This window comes from Amphiura filiformis, chromosome 6, assembly GCF_039555335.1.
Source record: "Amphiura filiformis chromosome 6, Afil_fr2py, whole genome shotgun sequence".
Classification (NCBI taxonomy): Eukaryota; Metazoa; Echinodermata; class Ophiuroidea; order Amphilepidida; family Amphiuridae; genus Amphiura; species Amphiura filiformis.
The window spans coordinates 46,841,653-46,859,480 of NC_092633.1; the positions used below are offsets into that span (position 1 = coordinate 46,841,653).

At 36.0% G+C, this 17,828-nt stretch overlaps 2 protein-coding genes across 3 annotated transcripts; one reads left to right on the plus strand and one right to left on the minus strand.

Moving 5' to 3' along the window:
- LOC140154562 (uncharacterized) lies at nucleotides 1–1,771 on the plus strand. Its single transcript, XM_072177129.1, has 2 exons — nucleotides 1–408; nucleotides 1,751–1,771. Exons 1-2 carry the CDS (start codon nucleotides 1–3, stop codon nucleotides 1,769–1,771), a joined length of 429 nt encoding a protein of 142 aa, XP_072033230.1.
- Nucleotides 1,772–7,183: 5,412 nt separating this feature from the next.
- On the minus strand, nucleotides 7,184–17,828 carry LOC140155503 (uncharacterized oxidoreductase YrbE-like). Of its 2 annotated transcripts, none has more exons than XM_072178366.1 (7): nucleotides 17,768–17,828; nucleotides 13,761–13,974; nucleotides 12,403–12,473; nucleotides 11,412–11,520; nucleotides 9,180–9,307; nucleotides 8,306–8,529; nucleotides 7,184–7,583 (listed from the first exon to the last, which is right to left on the minus strand). In XM_072178366.1, exons 2-7 carry the CDS (start codon nucleotides 13,967–13,969, stop codon nucleotides 7,401–7,403), a joined length of 924 nt encoding a protein of 307 aa, XP_072034467.1. In that variant the 5' UTR covers nucleotides 13,970–13,974; nucleotides 17,768–17,828; the 3' UTR covers nucleotides 7,184–7,400. The 2 variants fall into 2 exon arrangements, with proteins under 2 accessions (XP_072034467.1, XP_072034466.1); XM_072178365.1 differs by lacking the exon at nucleotides 17,768–17,828 and adding an exon at nucleotides 14,820–15,028.

Sequence of the window (17,828 nt, forward strand, 5' to 3'; positions counted from 1 at the left end):
ATGGCAAGAACAGCTAGCCAACGTCTTGGTCTCCTACGTCGTGCGGCCCCCTACCTTGTCCCTTCTCAGAGAGCAACGATATACAAGACTATGATCCGATCCAAGATGGAATATGCCAGCTCTGCATGGATGGGTGCTCCACCCACTTCTCTGTCCAAACTTGATGCGATACAGAGAAGAGCGGTACGTATCATTGGCATCTCAGAAGCAGATGGAAAGAACCATCAAATACAGCACCTGAGACATAGAAGAGCAGTGGGAGCCATCACTCTATTTCATCGGATGTTCTATGGCGAAGCTCCAGAACTCCTTCAACATCTGTTACCAGATCGTATGATTATTGATCCTCGTCTGCGGCGTTCTGTCAGATCCCACGACCAAGCTGTCAAAATCCCAAGATCCAACCTGGTCAGCCACCAGAGGTCATTCCTTCCATCCTCAGCTCACCTTTGGAACGATCTACCTGGTCCAATTATCTCTAACCAGAATCGGCTGAGCTTCAAACGGGAGGTTAACAACTATCTTGGCGCCACCCCATCAGCGCTATCATACCGATAGCAGCTGTTAATGCCTTGCATAGTTCAGACATAAAAAAAAAAAAAAAAAAAAAAATGCAGTAAATATTGTCAATCATGATTGTGCAAAGTAGTATCCAAAAAGGGTGATATTTCAAGAAATATAAATAGGAGGTAAAATATTTGAGACACAACAGAAGAGATAATAACTTCAAGTACAATAGGTTCTCATAATTATTGTCACACAAAAGCCTACATGTATCCTAACTTGTTGCACTATACCGCTATATTGCACTAAACTCATACATGAACCAGAAACTTAATAGCTCTGTATTTGCATATATTCAGTAGCTGATTTAATCTTGTTGGGTCAATTTAGTTCCCAATTTAAACCTCCGCATTCAGGAAGAATATACCCAGGCATCGAACAAGGATCAAACAAGACTGAACCTGGCCACACTGTCGCCGTGCAGTTCCCTTAGGATCCTTACTAGTTACAAGTTGTTTTCCGGACACACAGGCAAGTTTGAGCCCAATATGTTGGATTATTTAATGTTCTGTTTGACATTATAAACATTGACCAACGAAACCTATAGTCAACAAATTTAGCTTAATCTGTAGGGATGCATACGTCTGGGAAGTTGGCTTACTTTATGTCATGACCAAGCTTAGACTTGAATGCCAAATCAGACACATCACTATTAAAGTGGCCAATGCCATAACCTCGGATGAAAGCACAGTGTATGTGAATTTGCAATTAAACTGTTCCAACTGATAATTTGTCGAGTTTTTTTTAACACACCTCGTGTGTAATAGCTAGCATATCCAACAAATTTCAAGATAGATCTATTATACCAAGTCAGTATCCATATATAAAAGCCCCTTGGTCAGTGTGATTCGACTATAAATACGTTTTTATAAATACGCACGTGACCACCTCCGCGCTGCCATAACAGCTTGTAGACAGTAAGTCTCGAAGTGACCTTCTACATAACGGGTGGTCTTCCTATACATTTGATTGCAAACGCGGAACAACATGAGCCTACCGTGCAGCAAAATTGTCTATTTTGTTCAATTTTGTGATTATATTGTAACCGTTTCCGTCGTTGAATATTTTTTCCGTCGTCAAAAACTTTCAAAATGTTGTTTTTGATAACATATTACAAATTCGGAATTTTGTGTAATAATTTTGCTATTCAATTAATACCTGAATTTCACGATATTTTTCTACATAGTTCCTATCCTTCTCTGTATAGTGGTCAATGCATGAGAATTTGGTCACGCTTGCTGGTCTTGGTATGTCGTGCCCATGGGTCACGTGCGTATTTATAAAAACGTATTATAAAATATAGTCGAAATCATACTGTTGGACTGGACTGCTCTAAAGCTTGACTGGTTGGCCTGTCTTCAGTGAGTCATTAGCAGCAGCAACAAGTTTGGCTATGTTTGTGCACTCCTCTGCCGTAACAACATTTACACAAAAAAAAAAAAAAATACATAAAGAGCAAAACAAAATTTTAAAAAGTCGATTGGTGGCATAATTACATTTGTCTCATATGACATGGTTTACTCTCTGACATATATTCGACATGTTTAACATATTTGAGAAAATTGGTATATTACTTTGTTATGTTCTACTCTATATATTCACCAAAAATCATGCCTCAAAGTGGCTTAATTAGTAAGATATTAATTTATTTAATTATGTCGTATTTATAAAACCTTGAAATGTCTGCATCACATAACGACGTATTTGCCGATCGCCTATACTGCGCAAGCCCAGTATATCGTATCTGCAATTTAAAGAATTTGCCGTATTTGCGCTACGTATTTGCGCGACTCTAACAATGCACGGCAAAATTGCTGTTTTATCCTTTTCACATACTGACGTATTTGCGCAACTTTTTCACATACTGACGTATTTGCGCGACGTATTTGTCATTTGAACGGCGAAATTGACATTAGTCCTTTTCACATAGTGACGTATTTTATTTAATATTGATTTTTTGCAGAATAAGTTATGCTCTGATAGTGATAAGTGAATTATATTGAAAATATGGTATATTAGAGTCACGCGGTAGCCGTGACCAGCAAGTTTTTAAAAAAAAGACTGATAAAGAAGACTAATAACAGATGCTCCCGTGAGACTATATATTTACAGCTAACATTAAAACACTTGACTTCTATTGTTCGATGTTATTTTTCGCTGGGTACAAAATGTATCTAAAACCATGCTAAATGTTATTTACAGTCCCAGGTGTAATATCTTGACAACTCATTATTTCCAAAAGGGCCACCAATCCTACAGTCAATCATTGTTCGTAATAAACAAATATTTTTGCTTCCATTTCACGCGGTATTTCATAGCGAAAATTAGTTGCAAATCATACTGATTCAGAATTTTTAGACACTGCTACAGGTCTACCTGGTTATTACCTTCAAACTACTTTTTCAGATTCACTTCCAATTATACCCTAGCAATTTCTGAAATACCGTACATACAAATTCCGAACCCCATTCGCCAAAAAATCAAGTTTTTCACAATTCTTTTGTTCTTTTCGGACGACACATCAATTCATATAATAAATATTGTACATCGACACGCTATTTCGCAGCCGAGTCTCGTGGTGTAATGGTTAAGGCATTGAACTCCTAATCCGGGGACTCGAGTTCGAAATCCGATGACCAACTTATTTTTTCAATATTTTACTAAACAATAATTTTATTGTCATTAATCAAGGATAACACAATTTTAATCATCCAGTGCTATTATGATTTTTTTTTTTTTTTTCAAAGCAAGATGTTACCAATATTTTTCTCATTTTTAGTTCTGTCCTACCACGGGGCGATTCGCATGATAATAGGACAATAAAACATGTGATATGTATGAATGGTTGTTGAATCGATCTAGAGACCTGTCCCTTTGTCATCTTCAGCTATCGTAGAACTGTATTCCAACATGACTGTCATTTCAATTGTTATACCGTTCTGGTTGGTTTATTGCATACATCTATAGGTGTGAAAAATTATTATAGTATGGAAGGCCAGCAGGGACAAAAATGTATCCAAAAAGATACAACCAAATATGGAAGGCCACTAAAGTCATAGTTACGTAAAGGCAAATTAGCAAAGCGGCAAAAATACCCAAATGCCTATTAAAAGGAGGGACTGTCCCCACCACAGACACACGGACCCCCCGATAGAGAGCAGGGCTTGAAGAATGAGGGAAATTAAAACTACAAACCGCGAAAGACCGCCAACAACCGCCGCTTAATAGGAAATCCAACTAGATTGCCCGCATGTCTACAAAGAACTATCAACCGCGAAATTTGGATATCCAACTAGATTGCCCCGCAGGGCTACAAAATCACAATCATGGTTGGCATGAAGAATGAGGGAAATTAAAACTACAAACCGCGAAAGACCGCCAACAACCGCCGCTTAATAGGGAAATCCAACTAGATTGCCCGCAGGGCTACAAAGAACTATCAACCGCGAAATTTGGATATCCAACTAGATTGCCCCGCAGGGCTACAAAAACTACAATCATTAAAACATAATTATCTTGCTAAGTCGTGGCACTTAGACGCTTCCGTAGTATAAGCCTTGCATTTCTCAGCTTCAATTTGAAGTAAATCGCACTGACTATGTGTCTCGCTGGCATCGTCAACATTGGGTATGTGTTGTTCATATTTACATTTTCTTAGTTGCCTTGAATAAAGTTTATTAAAATGTATATGTATCCCTATTAACATTACAGTCACGCGGTAGCTGTGACTAGCAAGTTTTAAAAATAAACGGCTGATAAAGTTTTATTAAATTATTTACTGTCATAAATCAAGGATAACATATAATTTCAAACATCTATGTTTCGTTTTATTCGTTTTATGGAGTACTTCGTAACCCGATGACTTTCCAAACTTAAAGCTGCTTGGCTACATTCATAAAAGAAATAAAATCCACCAAAAAACGTTGACAACGTAAAGAAAGCAGCAAGTTTAAAAAGCCCCCACCTCGGCTCACTTTTTGAAACTTGGTCCCATTTTGAATATCAACAGCAAATCGGTGTTTTTAACGTTTAAACAATAGCATCATTGCCATTAACATGCCTACTTATTATAAAACAAAACATATATAGGATATTGGCCAAGAACAACATAATAACCTTTCTCATCGTTCCAGAATGCTAACAACTTAATATCGCATCGGCACATTAAAGATACATAACACTTCTGGAAATGTTTTAAGTTGATAATTATGACAAAGTTTAAATCAGTATCTTTTACAAATGGGACCAAGTTTCAAAAAGTGAGCCGAGGTGGGGGCTTTTTAAACTTGCTGCTTTCTTTACGTTGTCAACGTTTTTTTGGTGGTTTGCATTACTGTTAACCTGGTTTTAATCGACAATAATATTTTAATCAAGATTATGCAGCAAATGAAAATCACTAGATTTTCAAGTTCGATTTTCTCGAAATGCGTATTTTGCAAATACGTCAGTATGTGATACGGCCGACGATTATTGCCCGATTGAATATTCAATCAAAAAGATTGAATTTTCAAGCTCGCCGTCCCGAATTAGGGACAAATCGTTTTCGACTGTTCAGTCGGGTAATTTGAATTTTCAAACTTTTTTTATCAATCAAAAGGAGTACTTCTCAAACTTTAACAATCTTTTAGTGAATAAAGTTAGGGGAAAATCTTTTTCGATTGAGTTTTTGCAGTAGAAAGGATTGATTTTCATTGTCCTTTCCAGTTGAAAAATGATTGAAAATGTTTGAAATCTCATTCCAAACATATGCAAAATATGTCACTTGGCAGTACATTAGGAGTAACACTTGATTAGATAGTGACATCAGTCTACAAAGAGCGTTAGAGTGAAAACAAAAAAACATTTCAATCTATTTTGCAATCTATTTAGATTGATTCCTATCATCAATCGTAAAAAGATTGACATATTTCAATCGGCCAATTTAAGAGAATAGGAACAAAAACAATAGAATAAGTGCTAGATATAGTATAATTAAAGACAGATAAAAAGATTTTATCGCGTCTGACGTCGTCTGTCAACCAAAATTGTCTGATTTTTCATATACAAACAGTTTCCTAGTAATTAAAAAAAACAGAAATCCCGACCGACCGACCCAATTGTTAAAATTCAATTGAGGGCAAGCAAACAAATTTTTTTCTTGGCCTTATTGTTAATTGTGCACCTTCAAACATGCAAACCATCTCAAAAGTTAGGTCTTTATAGTAGGAAACTTTCTTTCGCGAAGGCACCATGTCAACAATGCCTAAAACAGCTGCTTTTTGCCTTGTAAAAGTACGTAATTTGTCGCCATTTGCTGCTATTCCTTTTTTTATCTATGTCTTTAATTATAACCAACTTGCAGTATACCCATGTAACGAGATGCGAGAGCAATGAACAAGCAATAACGAGGTTATGTTTTCCATGCGCTATGGAAGTGCATGTGATAAATCTTAGGTTCCATAGAATTTTTCGATGTCTCCGTTATTTGATTTATTCCCATTTTATTTCCAGTAATGTTTTACTTCTAACGAATGTTTGATGAAGTAAAATCGATAATATATTTCCACTAGACATTCGACATAACATATAATTGATTTTCCGTCAACACATACTCGTTATAATATAAAAATGTATTGAATTGATGGAGTAACGAATACTTGTTGAACGAATATTCTATTATGTTATCAACTACGTTATAGCATGGAAGAAAGAGATGAGAAGGAACCACAACGACTTCGATCGGCCAAGTTTTAATCCGCTTATCCATTGACGCATGAAAAGAAAAGCTATCAATGGTACTTACTTTCATGTATGATCCATTTACCGCGATCGATGCTTGGCGAAATCATTACTGAAAAAACTATAACAAACCCATCCAAGAACAAACAAACGCTACCCAGAAGTAAGATTATGGAATTTCACTGATGCTCTGAAAATGTATAGTAGCTTTGTTTTGGGATCTACAGTCAAACTGTTTTCTTGTGTTGTGTTGTGTAGAAAATGTCCTTTAACACATCGAAAAGGTCATCAAAATCGGCCGTTTATTTGCTGAGTTTCATCTTTAGCAAATAAGGTAAGATTTTGGTGACTTTTTCGATGAAAAATAGATGCAAAATGTTCTTAAATAATGCACAATGTTCCGGTTGAGTCCGGTACATGAAACCTGTTTAATTTAATAGTTTATATGTGTATAATCGTAACTAGCTAACTCGTTTCAGTGCCAAAGACTGCCAACTCTGAGAAAAAAGTCATCAAAGTTCGGGAAAATTGGGCGAAATGGAAGAAAAAGATGTAGGCCATCAATGACCGATGATCACGTCACCAGAGAAAATCCTATACGCTGGCGAAGTTACGTAATTAATCGGATTAATTACCATAGCAATAGGTGAAAACAATTTTGAACATATCGCGCTACACTACAAGCAAGTTACACTCATCACCTGTGTATGTCTGCAATCATAGATTGAAAACAATACTGGTCTTTTCAAAGATACTAATCTTACAGGTGCAAGTAATCAGCATGATATGGTTCAATGAAGAGGTACCGCATGAACGTATCAGTGCAGCGCGGTATATTCAAAAATTGTTTTCACCTATTGCTATGGTAGTTAATCCGATTATTACGTAACTTCGCCAGCGTATAGAGTGCTTGCACGGAAGGTCATTAGTTCAAATCATCCTTCAGACACGCTCCAGAAGACATGCAAATACATAGAGTACAATACCAATCACCTATTTAACGCGGGGTATTGATCAAAGTAAATCCTCATGAATAACAATGTCAATTAAATGTCGGTAAAGGAGTGGACAAAGTGAATGTGTTCGTTGTGGTTCCTTCTTATCTCTTTCTTCCATGGTTATAGGATCGTACCTTCAAGAGCATCAACAAAGTGTTCAACTTGAGCTTCGAATGAGTCCTTCCACAGCGCATAATAGTCAGCATATCGGTTTTCTCGTAATTCGCCATTGTCGCCTAAACTCACAACAGATGTCGGGTATCCCCCTTCTTGTTGCAAACACACACCATTACTTCCGTGTATCTGGAATTTTGACAATAGTAAAGTATATAACCTGTGGCTTAAGTCATATCACAGTAGGAAACAGATCGAGTGCCAATTTAATAATTTGTAACAAAATATACTCGTATATTGTATAATAATTATATAGTACCACAGATTGTGACTACCATTTACCCTTCGACCTGTTTTAGGCCACAATTATCCTTATTTTAGCACATTTGGAACCGGGATTTGGAATTAAAAATTGCCAAATTTAGCAGAGAGCAGATGTTAGCGTATCAGCGGGACGATTTTGCAAGTTTGTCCCCAGTACAATAACTGGGCAATACCTAGTGTAAAAAAAATATTGCCGCATTCGGCGGCGAAAATCAAAATTTGCCCCGACCTCAACCAGTGGCGTAGATTTCTTTTTGACATTGGGGAGGATGGGGTTGGAAAAATTTCTTTGGCGAAAGAATAAGTTTATGGTAAAATGCGCGAAAAAAATTGCCATATTGAAGGTAAAGTGATGAAATATGGTGCAAAAGCACGAAAAAGTTTGCACTTTGGGGCTAAATGGCCAAATATGTGGTTAATTTGGTCAAAACCCCACATACAGGCGTCAACATTGGTGGGGCTTCGGCAAAATATTGGCAAAATTTACCACCCCCCATCCCTCGGGATCTACGCCTATGACCTCAACTTCCAGACCCTTGGAAGTCATATGGCATGTTCAAATGGTGTGTCCCTAAATTAATGTATACCTCCATGCGATGGTCAACGCCATACTTTGCTTCACGACAAGCATCGATGGTCACAATTGCTCCACTTGGATATTTCATGACAACGAGGGCTTGGTCGACGTCATCAAGTTCGCGTACTTCTTCGAACCAAGCATGACCTTGTGCGTAAACAACCGACGGTAAACCTCCTATAAACCAACCGGCGAGGTCAAACTCATGAACAACGCTATCAGCAAAAATACCACCTGAGGTAAAAAAATAGATGATAGAAAATTAGAATATAATAGGGTCAACTTTCTTGGGTGAAAATGTTTTTAAAAAGACTCAAATGTATGAATGTGTGTAAAAAAAAAGTTGTTTAAACTATTATTGTGTGTGGTTCTAAAGTTAATGAGCAAATGGACGCCATATTGGACGCCATCTTGATTTTGGATCATTTTGATTGTTCAATCGTGTAATAAATTATTCCGTTGGATTGAATGAATGTGATAATTTGTAAAAACCTATGTTTAAAAAATGTGTTTGAATTTCTACTAGTCTGGTAACAGAAATTATGAACGAATAAAAAAATGGTAGCCATCTTGGATGCCATTTTGCATTCCTGAGTTAACACAGGGAGGATTTCAGGAGTCTTTTGATGATATTAATTTGCATTATACTGTTATAGGTAAAATAAGTAGTTCTTGGCCAAGGTGGAACACTCGGAACACTAGAAAGCATGCACGCGCCTTACATTGCGTACTCACTTAGTACGCTACATGGACGCAAAAGGTATGTTCGAGCTTGGCCAAGAATTACTTATTTTACCTATAGTCATCTTTTTCTGGAATTTTTTTCTTCTTGGCCTTGTTTCCAAATTGCAACCATGATTATCTATAATTCGTTGACAACATACCCGACGTTTTTAAATATTCTTTTGGTTGAAGAGTTTTGTCTCGTACTATTGTTCGAATATTTTTAATCTGTTCTATTTCTCCTTCTTGTATACGCCGATGAAGACTGTTAATGGAGGGATCGAAACGTCTGTAAACAGAAAAAAAATATATGCAAATGTTTTCCAAGGTCCGTGCTCTTATTACTTTTATTATTTATACATACATTAACAGAATTAACACTATCAAAAAACAAAAATTTTGTTTTTAAATGATAACTGATATTGATCAATTTAGTACCAGTAGTAGTAGTGTAAGATTCATTTTTAAACACTTAAGAACGTTCCTGCAATCTGATTCGTTCTTACCCGTGTGATATGACACGATATCACCCGGGTCAGCGCGTGTGCATCAACGCGATACACGTATTCGTTATTTGAACCAATCGGAGGCGCATAGAAACAACGGGACTGGTCGATTTTAAGCCCTAGGTAGTTCCTTGTAAAATGTAGGATTTAATTTGATAAAATTTGGTATGCTAATGATTAATATATTTATTTGAATTGAATTGTTTAAGAATGAGAATAAAGGTATTGTTTTTAGCCGCTGTCGTGCATCTATCGTCTCATATAACACGCGACATCATTATTTTTAGCGTAAAACAACTCGGCTTCGCCTCTTTGTTTTACTTAAAATAATTCTTATGATATTTCTATTTGAATTGAAGTGTTTAAGAATGAGATTAAAAGTATTGCATTTAGCCGCTGTCGTGCATCTATCTTCTCATATAACACGGGCGACATCATTATTTTGGGCGTAATAGATGCACTCCAGTGGCTAAAACCAATACCTTTATTCTTTAAATATTGCAGTCATTGCTGTGATTGCTGTTGTAGAGTATAGACTGTAGTAAAGTAAACACACTGAAGATGATATTATCTCGAAAGCTTTGTGCATAACTTTAAACCTGTGGCCTGTTAAACCTTGTTGGAACTCTTATTATAGTATCTCACACGAGATCAGGCTCTTTATCCGGCTTGTTGCTGTTGGTAGTGTACCTGCTCTTTGCCCTGATATTGATCAATTTGATACAGGCAAGTTTTCTGTATAATAATATTATGAGTCGACTTTTTGGAGTGAACTGAAAGAAATCAGTTTGGCACTTAATATTGGTCTTTGTTTTACCCTTTTTCTACTAGCGCGTCACCAAGTGGTCTAGACTATTTTCGAGCGTGGTTACGCAAAGTAAGCAGAATGGCGAGATAGACGATGGCGCTATTGCAAACGACATGAAAATGAATTTCTTATACTTGTATGTACACAAGCGTGAGTGTCTTGAACTTGATTTTCTCATGAACTGGTAGCCAATGAAAATCTCTTTATGCTCTTAATGCTCACATGATCAGATTTGAGCTTACGATATATCAGCTTAGCACATTTATTCTGTAATTTCTGTAGTCAGCTTGGCACATTTATTCTGTAATTTCTGTAGTCTGCAGAAAACCATTGAACAAAAGTAATCATGTGAGAGAATGAGGGTCCTGACAGTATTTTGACAAGTATTGAAATCCAAATATGGACAAATTATGTTGATGTTTCCAATGAGCGATCAAAACCAACCACAAGGTTACGAACCAAAGTGGAAGGAAAAATCTCCGTACCCTCAAGAATAAGGCTAATATTAGCAATACTTTTTAAAATGATGGGGAGATGTTGCCAGAAAAGAACTCCGTCTTTTCTTGATTTAATTTGAACTTGTTTTCAATCATCCAAGTCTGTATGTCTGCAACACATCTAGAGAGCTTCCATAATGCACACACTACAGCACCAGGAATTGTACGATCTACCATCAAATTGCATCTTTTCAATCAATCTTTTCATTTCAATATTCCTCTTCTCTCCTTGTCGCCCTTCTTATCTACCACTGCCACATGGGCTATAGACGAATCTCATTTCACGCATTCCTACACCTCAATGGCAGCCATAGCTGTGTCCCCGTTGGATATATTCCACCTAAAACATGAAATGATGCGTCCTTGGCGGGGATTTTAAACTGCATTTCATCACCCGTGTTACACGTAGACAATAGAATGATGAAAGTGTACAACACAATACAACATGACATCGATTTTTAAGCGGCTTTAATCCACCCAATTGGACAGTCACAACACCAGTTTGGTGCGCCGGGGACCCAGTCATGGCCGACTCAATTCTGACTATCACTTGGCTCGTGAGATTCGTCTATACGTTCTTACCTATTGAAACCACAAAACAATAACAGTCCCTTTTTCTTTGCTTCTGCATAACACGTCTGGGTGGAGGCTTCATCGGTCGTCAACGGTTTTTCACAAAATACCGCTTTACCTGGATATTGGGATATAAAGTCGGCACAAACAATAACGCAGCTGTTATAAATACGCCTATAGCTTCAGAACTATTAATTGTTTTCACAATATTTCAACATAAAGAGAAGGATGATTTATTTACGCAGATTTGATACCCCATTTGTCAAACGTCGTTCAATATTAACAACACAGTAGTGCTTTTAAAGAAAAACGCCCGAATTTTAAAGTGCAGTCTACATCTATCAATGGTTATTATGCCAGCACTGTAGCACCTAAAGCCATTATCTTCGCGCTTACTTCATATCAATACAAATAACTGCATCTTTTAAATTCGGACATTTTTCTTTCAAAACACTGCTGTATTGTTAATATTGAACGAAATTGGACAAATTGGATACGTAAATGCGCGTAAATAAATCATCCTTCTTTTTATGTCGAAATAGTGTGAAAACAAATTATTATTAGTTCTGAAGTTATAGTCGTATTTATAACAGCTGCGTTAATTTTTTGCAGACTTAATAGTCGATAATCGTTATGAGTTTGGCAAAAGCAATTTGCATGTTATGTTACGGCTCTTTACTGTGTGATTACCTATTCTCTAGTTCAAGAGAATTCACGCGTAACATTATTTTAGCAAACAGACGAATCGCTATTCGTCATTTTGTCAATATCGTTAAGACAAATCAGAGAATTAACAGCAGACGAACTTTTCTAAGCAAATGTGATACTAGTACTTCCAGTATATGAAACGGTGTACGATGAGGGCCAATATTATGTTTCCCAGAGAATATTTTTCCCGGAAAAAATATTTTCCCCATAATGAGAGCTATAATATACACTGACGGGCTCAGTTTTGGATATTAATGCGAGGTTTAGCTTTACATGCATGGTAATCACCTACCTGCGTTCAGACTGGCTTTGATGTATTCCTCGTGAGCATCTGTCGGTGTGCATATAAAAGTAGCGTCAACACTGAAAATACAATAAAAAAGAAATCAGCTTCTGCATGCACTGAATTGATTGGGGCAAGAAAATAAATGAATATAGGCCTAACCTGAGGGAGCTCTTTGGTAGAATTGAGATCCTCTTTTGTACAAGTGGTGTAAATTTAAAGCAAAATAGGTCAAGGTCAATAAGCCTCAATGGTACTTGACCTATTTTGTTGCGTTACCTAGGAAACATCCTATAGAGATGGTGCAATCCTATACCGTTATTTATATGAACAATTCAAGTGACACCTTTTTTTTGTCAAAATCGAAGCACTTGAATGTTTTGGACCCCCATAGAGCCAAAAACGTTACCTTTGACCTTTTCGGTTATAACTCAAGAACGGTATACGTCCTAGATAGGTCAAACTATGCCCCCATATCTCATATGCACATTTTATCCCTTACATATCCTGTGTCTTGAATAGCTATTATAGCCCACCAACCCTGTGGTTAAGAGGCTAGGAAATAATTCCTAATATCTCATACCCTAGTTTGTATGCCTTTATCTAATCTTGCCCCACATGACAACTTACTATTTAGCCCTTAAACCCGGCAAAGAGTCTCTTCAGTGTAGTAATTTTTTAGCCTTTTTTATAAACATGTTTGCAATTGGCCTATAGCCATCACATGCTGACAATACACATAACTGATTGGTTAATCAAAACTAGCAGGTCATGGTCAGGCCTAATCACAAAGTAAACATATCATCTGTATCGAAAACTATACAGCAGGCGATTTACTTCAGAAAAAGTTCAATATAACTACATTGCACAAAACTAAGTCCATTCATCATCATCATCATGTGGTGAATTTCATGGTGTTTAGATTATCTCTTGCAAACCCGGTGACACCTCATTATAGAAATCAGACCTGTCGATAGGTTGTAAGAGGGGATAGCCTTTTCCAGGCACGAATTGGGCCGTATATAAAGAAAGTTTTGCTACTTTGCAAAGCAATAAAATCCTAAATGCAAAATGACGTTGTTATGTAGCCCATGATGTCAAATACCTATGGTAAAAGTCCAGCTTTGCTAACCCCCCCCCCCCAACTGGTACCAAACACCCCATCTGAGGAGGCAGCCTCATACACTATTAATAGGGCTGGAACAATTTAAAGTACTAGTAATTAAACATTTCTCAGTATACTACATTGAATTGTAGTATAATTGAACCACCACCACCCTTGCAAACCACCCCTCACAACCCCCACACCCCACCATTCCCAACATCCCCCACACACAAACACATGAAATGTCTGTTTGAACATTTACCTTTTATCTTCAAGAACAGTTTGTAGATCCGACGGTGGCACAACCACAATGTCATCTCGATACTGTTTTACAAAATTAGAAGCCATTGCCGTGTCTTTTTCAACGACATACTTCAAATCAAGTTTAGGATGACACAGGATATGACGAAAATGTGAAATTCTTGCCATGCGACCGAAACCTATCAATGCAATTCCATGTTTTTGAGACATTTTAACTGCAAATAAAAAAGAAAGAAAGGAAGGAAAGAAAGAAAGAAAGAAAGAAAGAAAGAAAGAAAGAAAGAAAGAAAGAAAGAAAGAAAGAAAGAAAGAAAGAAAGAAAGAAAGAAAGAAAGAAAGAAAGAAAGAAAGAAAGAAAGAAATAAAGAAAGGAAGTAAGATAGACAGAAAGAAAGAAAGAAAGAAAGAAAGAAAAAGAAAGAAAGAAAGAAAGAAAGAAAGAAAGAAAAAGAAAGAAAGAAAGAAAGAAAGAAAGAAAGAAAGAAAGAAAGAAAGAAAGAAAGAAAGAATAATTACAATAACTAATAGTTACTAAATAAATAAATAATAATAATAACAATACTATACAGGGGGTATAATAATAATAAGAAGAAGAAGAAAAGAAAAAAATAATTACAATAACTAATAGTTACTAAATAAATAATAATAATAATTTGATTTGATGTTCAAACACGTACACGTGTAGGCATATTATATTAGTCATAATAGACGAAACACAACATCTGTAGTTTCTAATGACGTCAGCCGATTAATTATTCATAGATACTGTACGGTTGGAATACATGGATTTCCATAATGTTTTTCTGGGAACTACATGTACATGACATTATGTGTGGTAGGCCTATAATAATACATAACCCAGACAGGCCCATCCCATGCGTGTTTTTTCCCCGGGGTTGTAGTATTTTGCTGCAGGATATTAAATTGTACGTCCAGCTGTGAAACAATAAATAATTATATCATGTTATAAAAAGAAATTTATATTAAAAACTAGCCGTGGATTTAATTTAAACAGCTTTAAACCAGCCTCGCCCAGACAATGAAAAAGAAGTTACTTTACCTCTGAAGCTTCCTATCAAAGATTACTACTACTAGTATACGAAAATGCGTTCTTGCCCTGTTTTGTAGGTACTACATGCATATCCTCTGACTATTAATACCTTCACCGACTTGTCCCTGCACTAAAGGTCCTTGCATTGCACGGCATTATACATAATTAATAGTAGATTCGCATAGGCCTACATATTATTATGAACATTATTTATGACTGAGCATGGTTCAAGGTGAGTTCACTGATGTTATGGGCGCATCACACCAATTCATTCGCAATACAGTATATGACATGTTCATTGAAGCACATTCTAGCTACAAATTGTAGCCTACAAAAGCTACAATCCTGGAAAAAATGTTGGCAAACTTTTTGGTTTGGTATATATCTGCCTCCCTGTTCTCTCCCCAATTAAATGTTGGACAAAGAAGCAGAAACATTGAAACATTTTGAATAAGGGTGAGATATGAGCAGTCTGTGCTTCACAAAGGCACGCATTTGAATTGTTTAATCAGTATAAGAGTGTCAACTATTTTTTTCCAGGATTGTCTGAATCAATTAAAAAAATATATGCATCTAATTTTATATTTTGGCTTATGCGTAAAAGGTACCCGGCCCCCAACTCAACACAAAAATTGACAACCATGAGAGTTACCAAAAATTGTAGGCCCCCTTTGCAATGATTTTTCATCAAATTTACTTCCCTTTTTCATACAAAATCGAGGACAAAAGTTGGCCAAAACAACCCCTTTTTTGTAGTTTTTAATGAACAGAATTTCAAATACCAATTTTCAATGATTAGAATTTCAAACACCCCTTATCAATGACACTAAATATTGACATAAAATTTCTGAATTTCTCAAGTAGGGGGCCTACCCCTTTTATCCAAATTTCGCAGACAGTGCAAATCAAATACCCCTATTTTGCTGATTTCACTGTCCAATTTCACGGACAGTGCAAATTAAATACCCCTATTTTGCCAATTTCGCGGTCCTTGCTACTGGTAAAAAAATAACCCCTTTTCTGAGCAATTTGGTAACTCTCATGGTTATCAACTTTTGTGTTGAGTTGGGGGGGCCGGGAAAAGGTATGATCACCAAATTTTCAGGGACTGATCCTCATATTAATGTCAAGACATAAACTAAAGTATAGGCCTACATTGAGAAATAAGGCCCTTTACAATTGATTCTTAGTTTCCTGTTTCTTGCCCGCGTCCAAAGTAGAGAATTGCAAAATATTTAATTATTTTATTTATATTTTCTCTTTTCTCTTTTAAAATAACAGAAGGAATATTTCCGAGTTTCGACTGATTTTGCTTGATCCCATTACACATGACAAAGGGACTGCCTGGCAAATGGCTATTTTATAGCTGCAACTATATGTTAATATTTCAGAAACATGAGTGGACATTGTCATGAAAGTATGATAATGGGAGCATCACTTGAACTAAATTTCAGCAGAAAACAAAGCGTTCTAAATAATGACAAAGGGACTGCCTGGCAAATGGCTATTTTATAGCTGCAATTATTAAGTGAACATTGTTACAAAAGTATGATAATGGGAGAATCACTTGATCTTAATACAGCAGAGGACAATAATGTTCTATAGGGCCTAAATGGACTGCTTAAATGGCTATATATTAATGCTGCAATTATATTAGATATTCGTTCTCAAAATATAGCTATATCTATCATTTGTCTAACTATCAGATATATCGCCGATATTTTATCAAATTTCCATGCTTGTCTTATCTAAATATCGCCATCTAAATCTAGCTAGACGATATCTATCAGATATATCGCCGATATTTTATAAAAATTTCCATGCTACTTTGCCTATATCGCCAACTAAATCTAACTAGACGATATGTATCATTTGTTTAACTATCAAATATATCGCCGATATTTTATAAAATTCCCATGCTTCTTTGTCTTATATAAATATCGCCAACTAAATTTAACTAGATGATATGTATCATTTGCCTAACTATCAGATATATCACCGATATTTTATAAAAATTTCCATGCTACTTTGCCTATATCGCCAACTAAATCTAACTAGACGATATGTATCATTTGTTTAACTATCAGATATATCGCCATATTTTATAAAATTTCCTTGCTCCTTTATCTTAAGGGGGTACTACACCCCTCTATAAATTTGTGTCTATTTTTGCATTTTTCTCGAAAACTAATAACACAGTGGTAACAAAATTTATGTATATTATAGGGGCAAGGAATCCAATTACTACACTCGAATTTCAGTGACCCAAGACAAGCGGTTCTTTATTTATGATCAGAAATAAGGTACCGCTAGGATGTACCTCGTTTCCTATCATATATACTGAACCGCTTGTCTTGAGTCACTGAAATTTCAGTGTAGTAATTGGATTCCTTGCCCCAATAATATACATAACTTTTGTTACCAGTGTGTAATTATTTTTTTGAGAAAAATGCAAAAATAGTCACAAATTTACCACATGGGTGTAGTACCCCCTTAATATCGTCATCTAAATCTAAAGAGATGATATATATTAACTTTGTATAGGCTAACTATCGTTCTCAAGATCTAGCTAGACGATATATCAAAATTATATCCGATATTTTATAAATTTTGTTTAGCTATCGCCGATATTTGATAAAGTTATCAATTTTGTCTAACTATTGTTCTCAATGTCTAAATATCACAAAATATCGTGGTACTATCAAAAATATCTAAATTTCTCCCTATCTATTAGTACGTATAAAATATCATTCACCCACCCAAAAGACCAATCCTGCCCCTTTCTCCAGATTTCAACATGACTCAGCACCACGTTTTAGATTATAACACAAATAGTGGTAATATATAATAACCCAACTTTTTACTGAATTACTCTAAACCATGAATCAAACAGTGCTATTTCACTTGATCAACTTTCTTAATGAAAAACAATATAATTAAAGGAAATGTTAACTTACCCTGGCCAGATACTTTCTATGAAAAACCTATTTGCTTCTTGACTCCTCTGAGGTGGAATGA

Coding starts and splice junctions, on each gene's coding strand:
- LOC140154562 (XM_072177129.1), top strand. CDS start 1: ATGGCAAGAACAGCTAGCCAACGTCTTGGTCTCCTACGTCGTGCGGCC. Junction 409..1,750: donor AAATCCCAAGATCCAACCTG/GTCAGCCACCAG, acceptor TTTTCTACATAG/TTCCTATCCTTCTCTGTATA.
- LOC140155503 (XM_072178366.1), bottom strand. CDS start 13,969: ATGTCTCAAAAACATGGAATTGCATTGATAGGTTTCGGTCGCATGGCA. Junction 12,474..13,760: donor ACTGTTCTTGAAGATAAAAG/GTAAATGTTCAA, acceptor TTGTATTTTCAG/TGTTGACGCTACTTTTATAT. Junction 9,308..11,411: donor TTGTTTTGTGGTTTCAATAG/GTAAGAACGTAT, acceptor TTCTGTTTACAG/ACGTTTCGATCCCTCCATTA.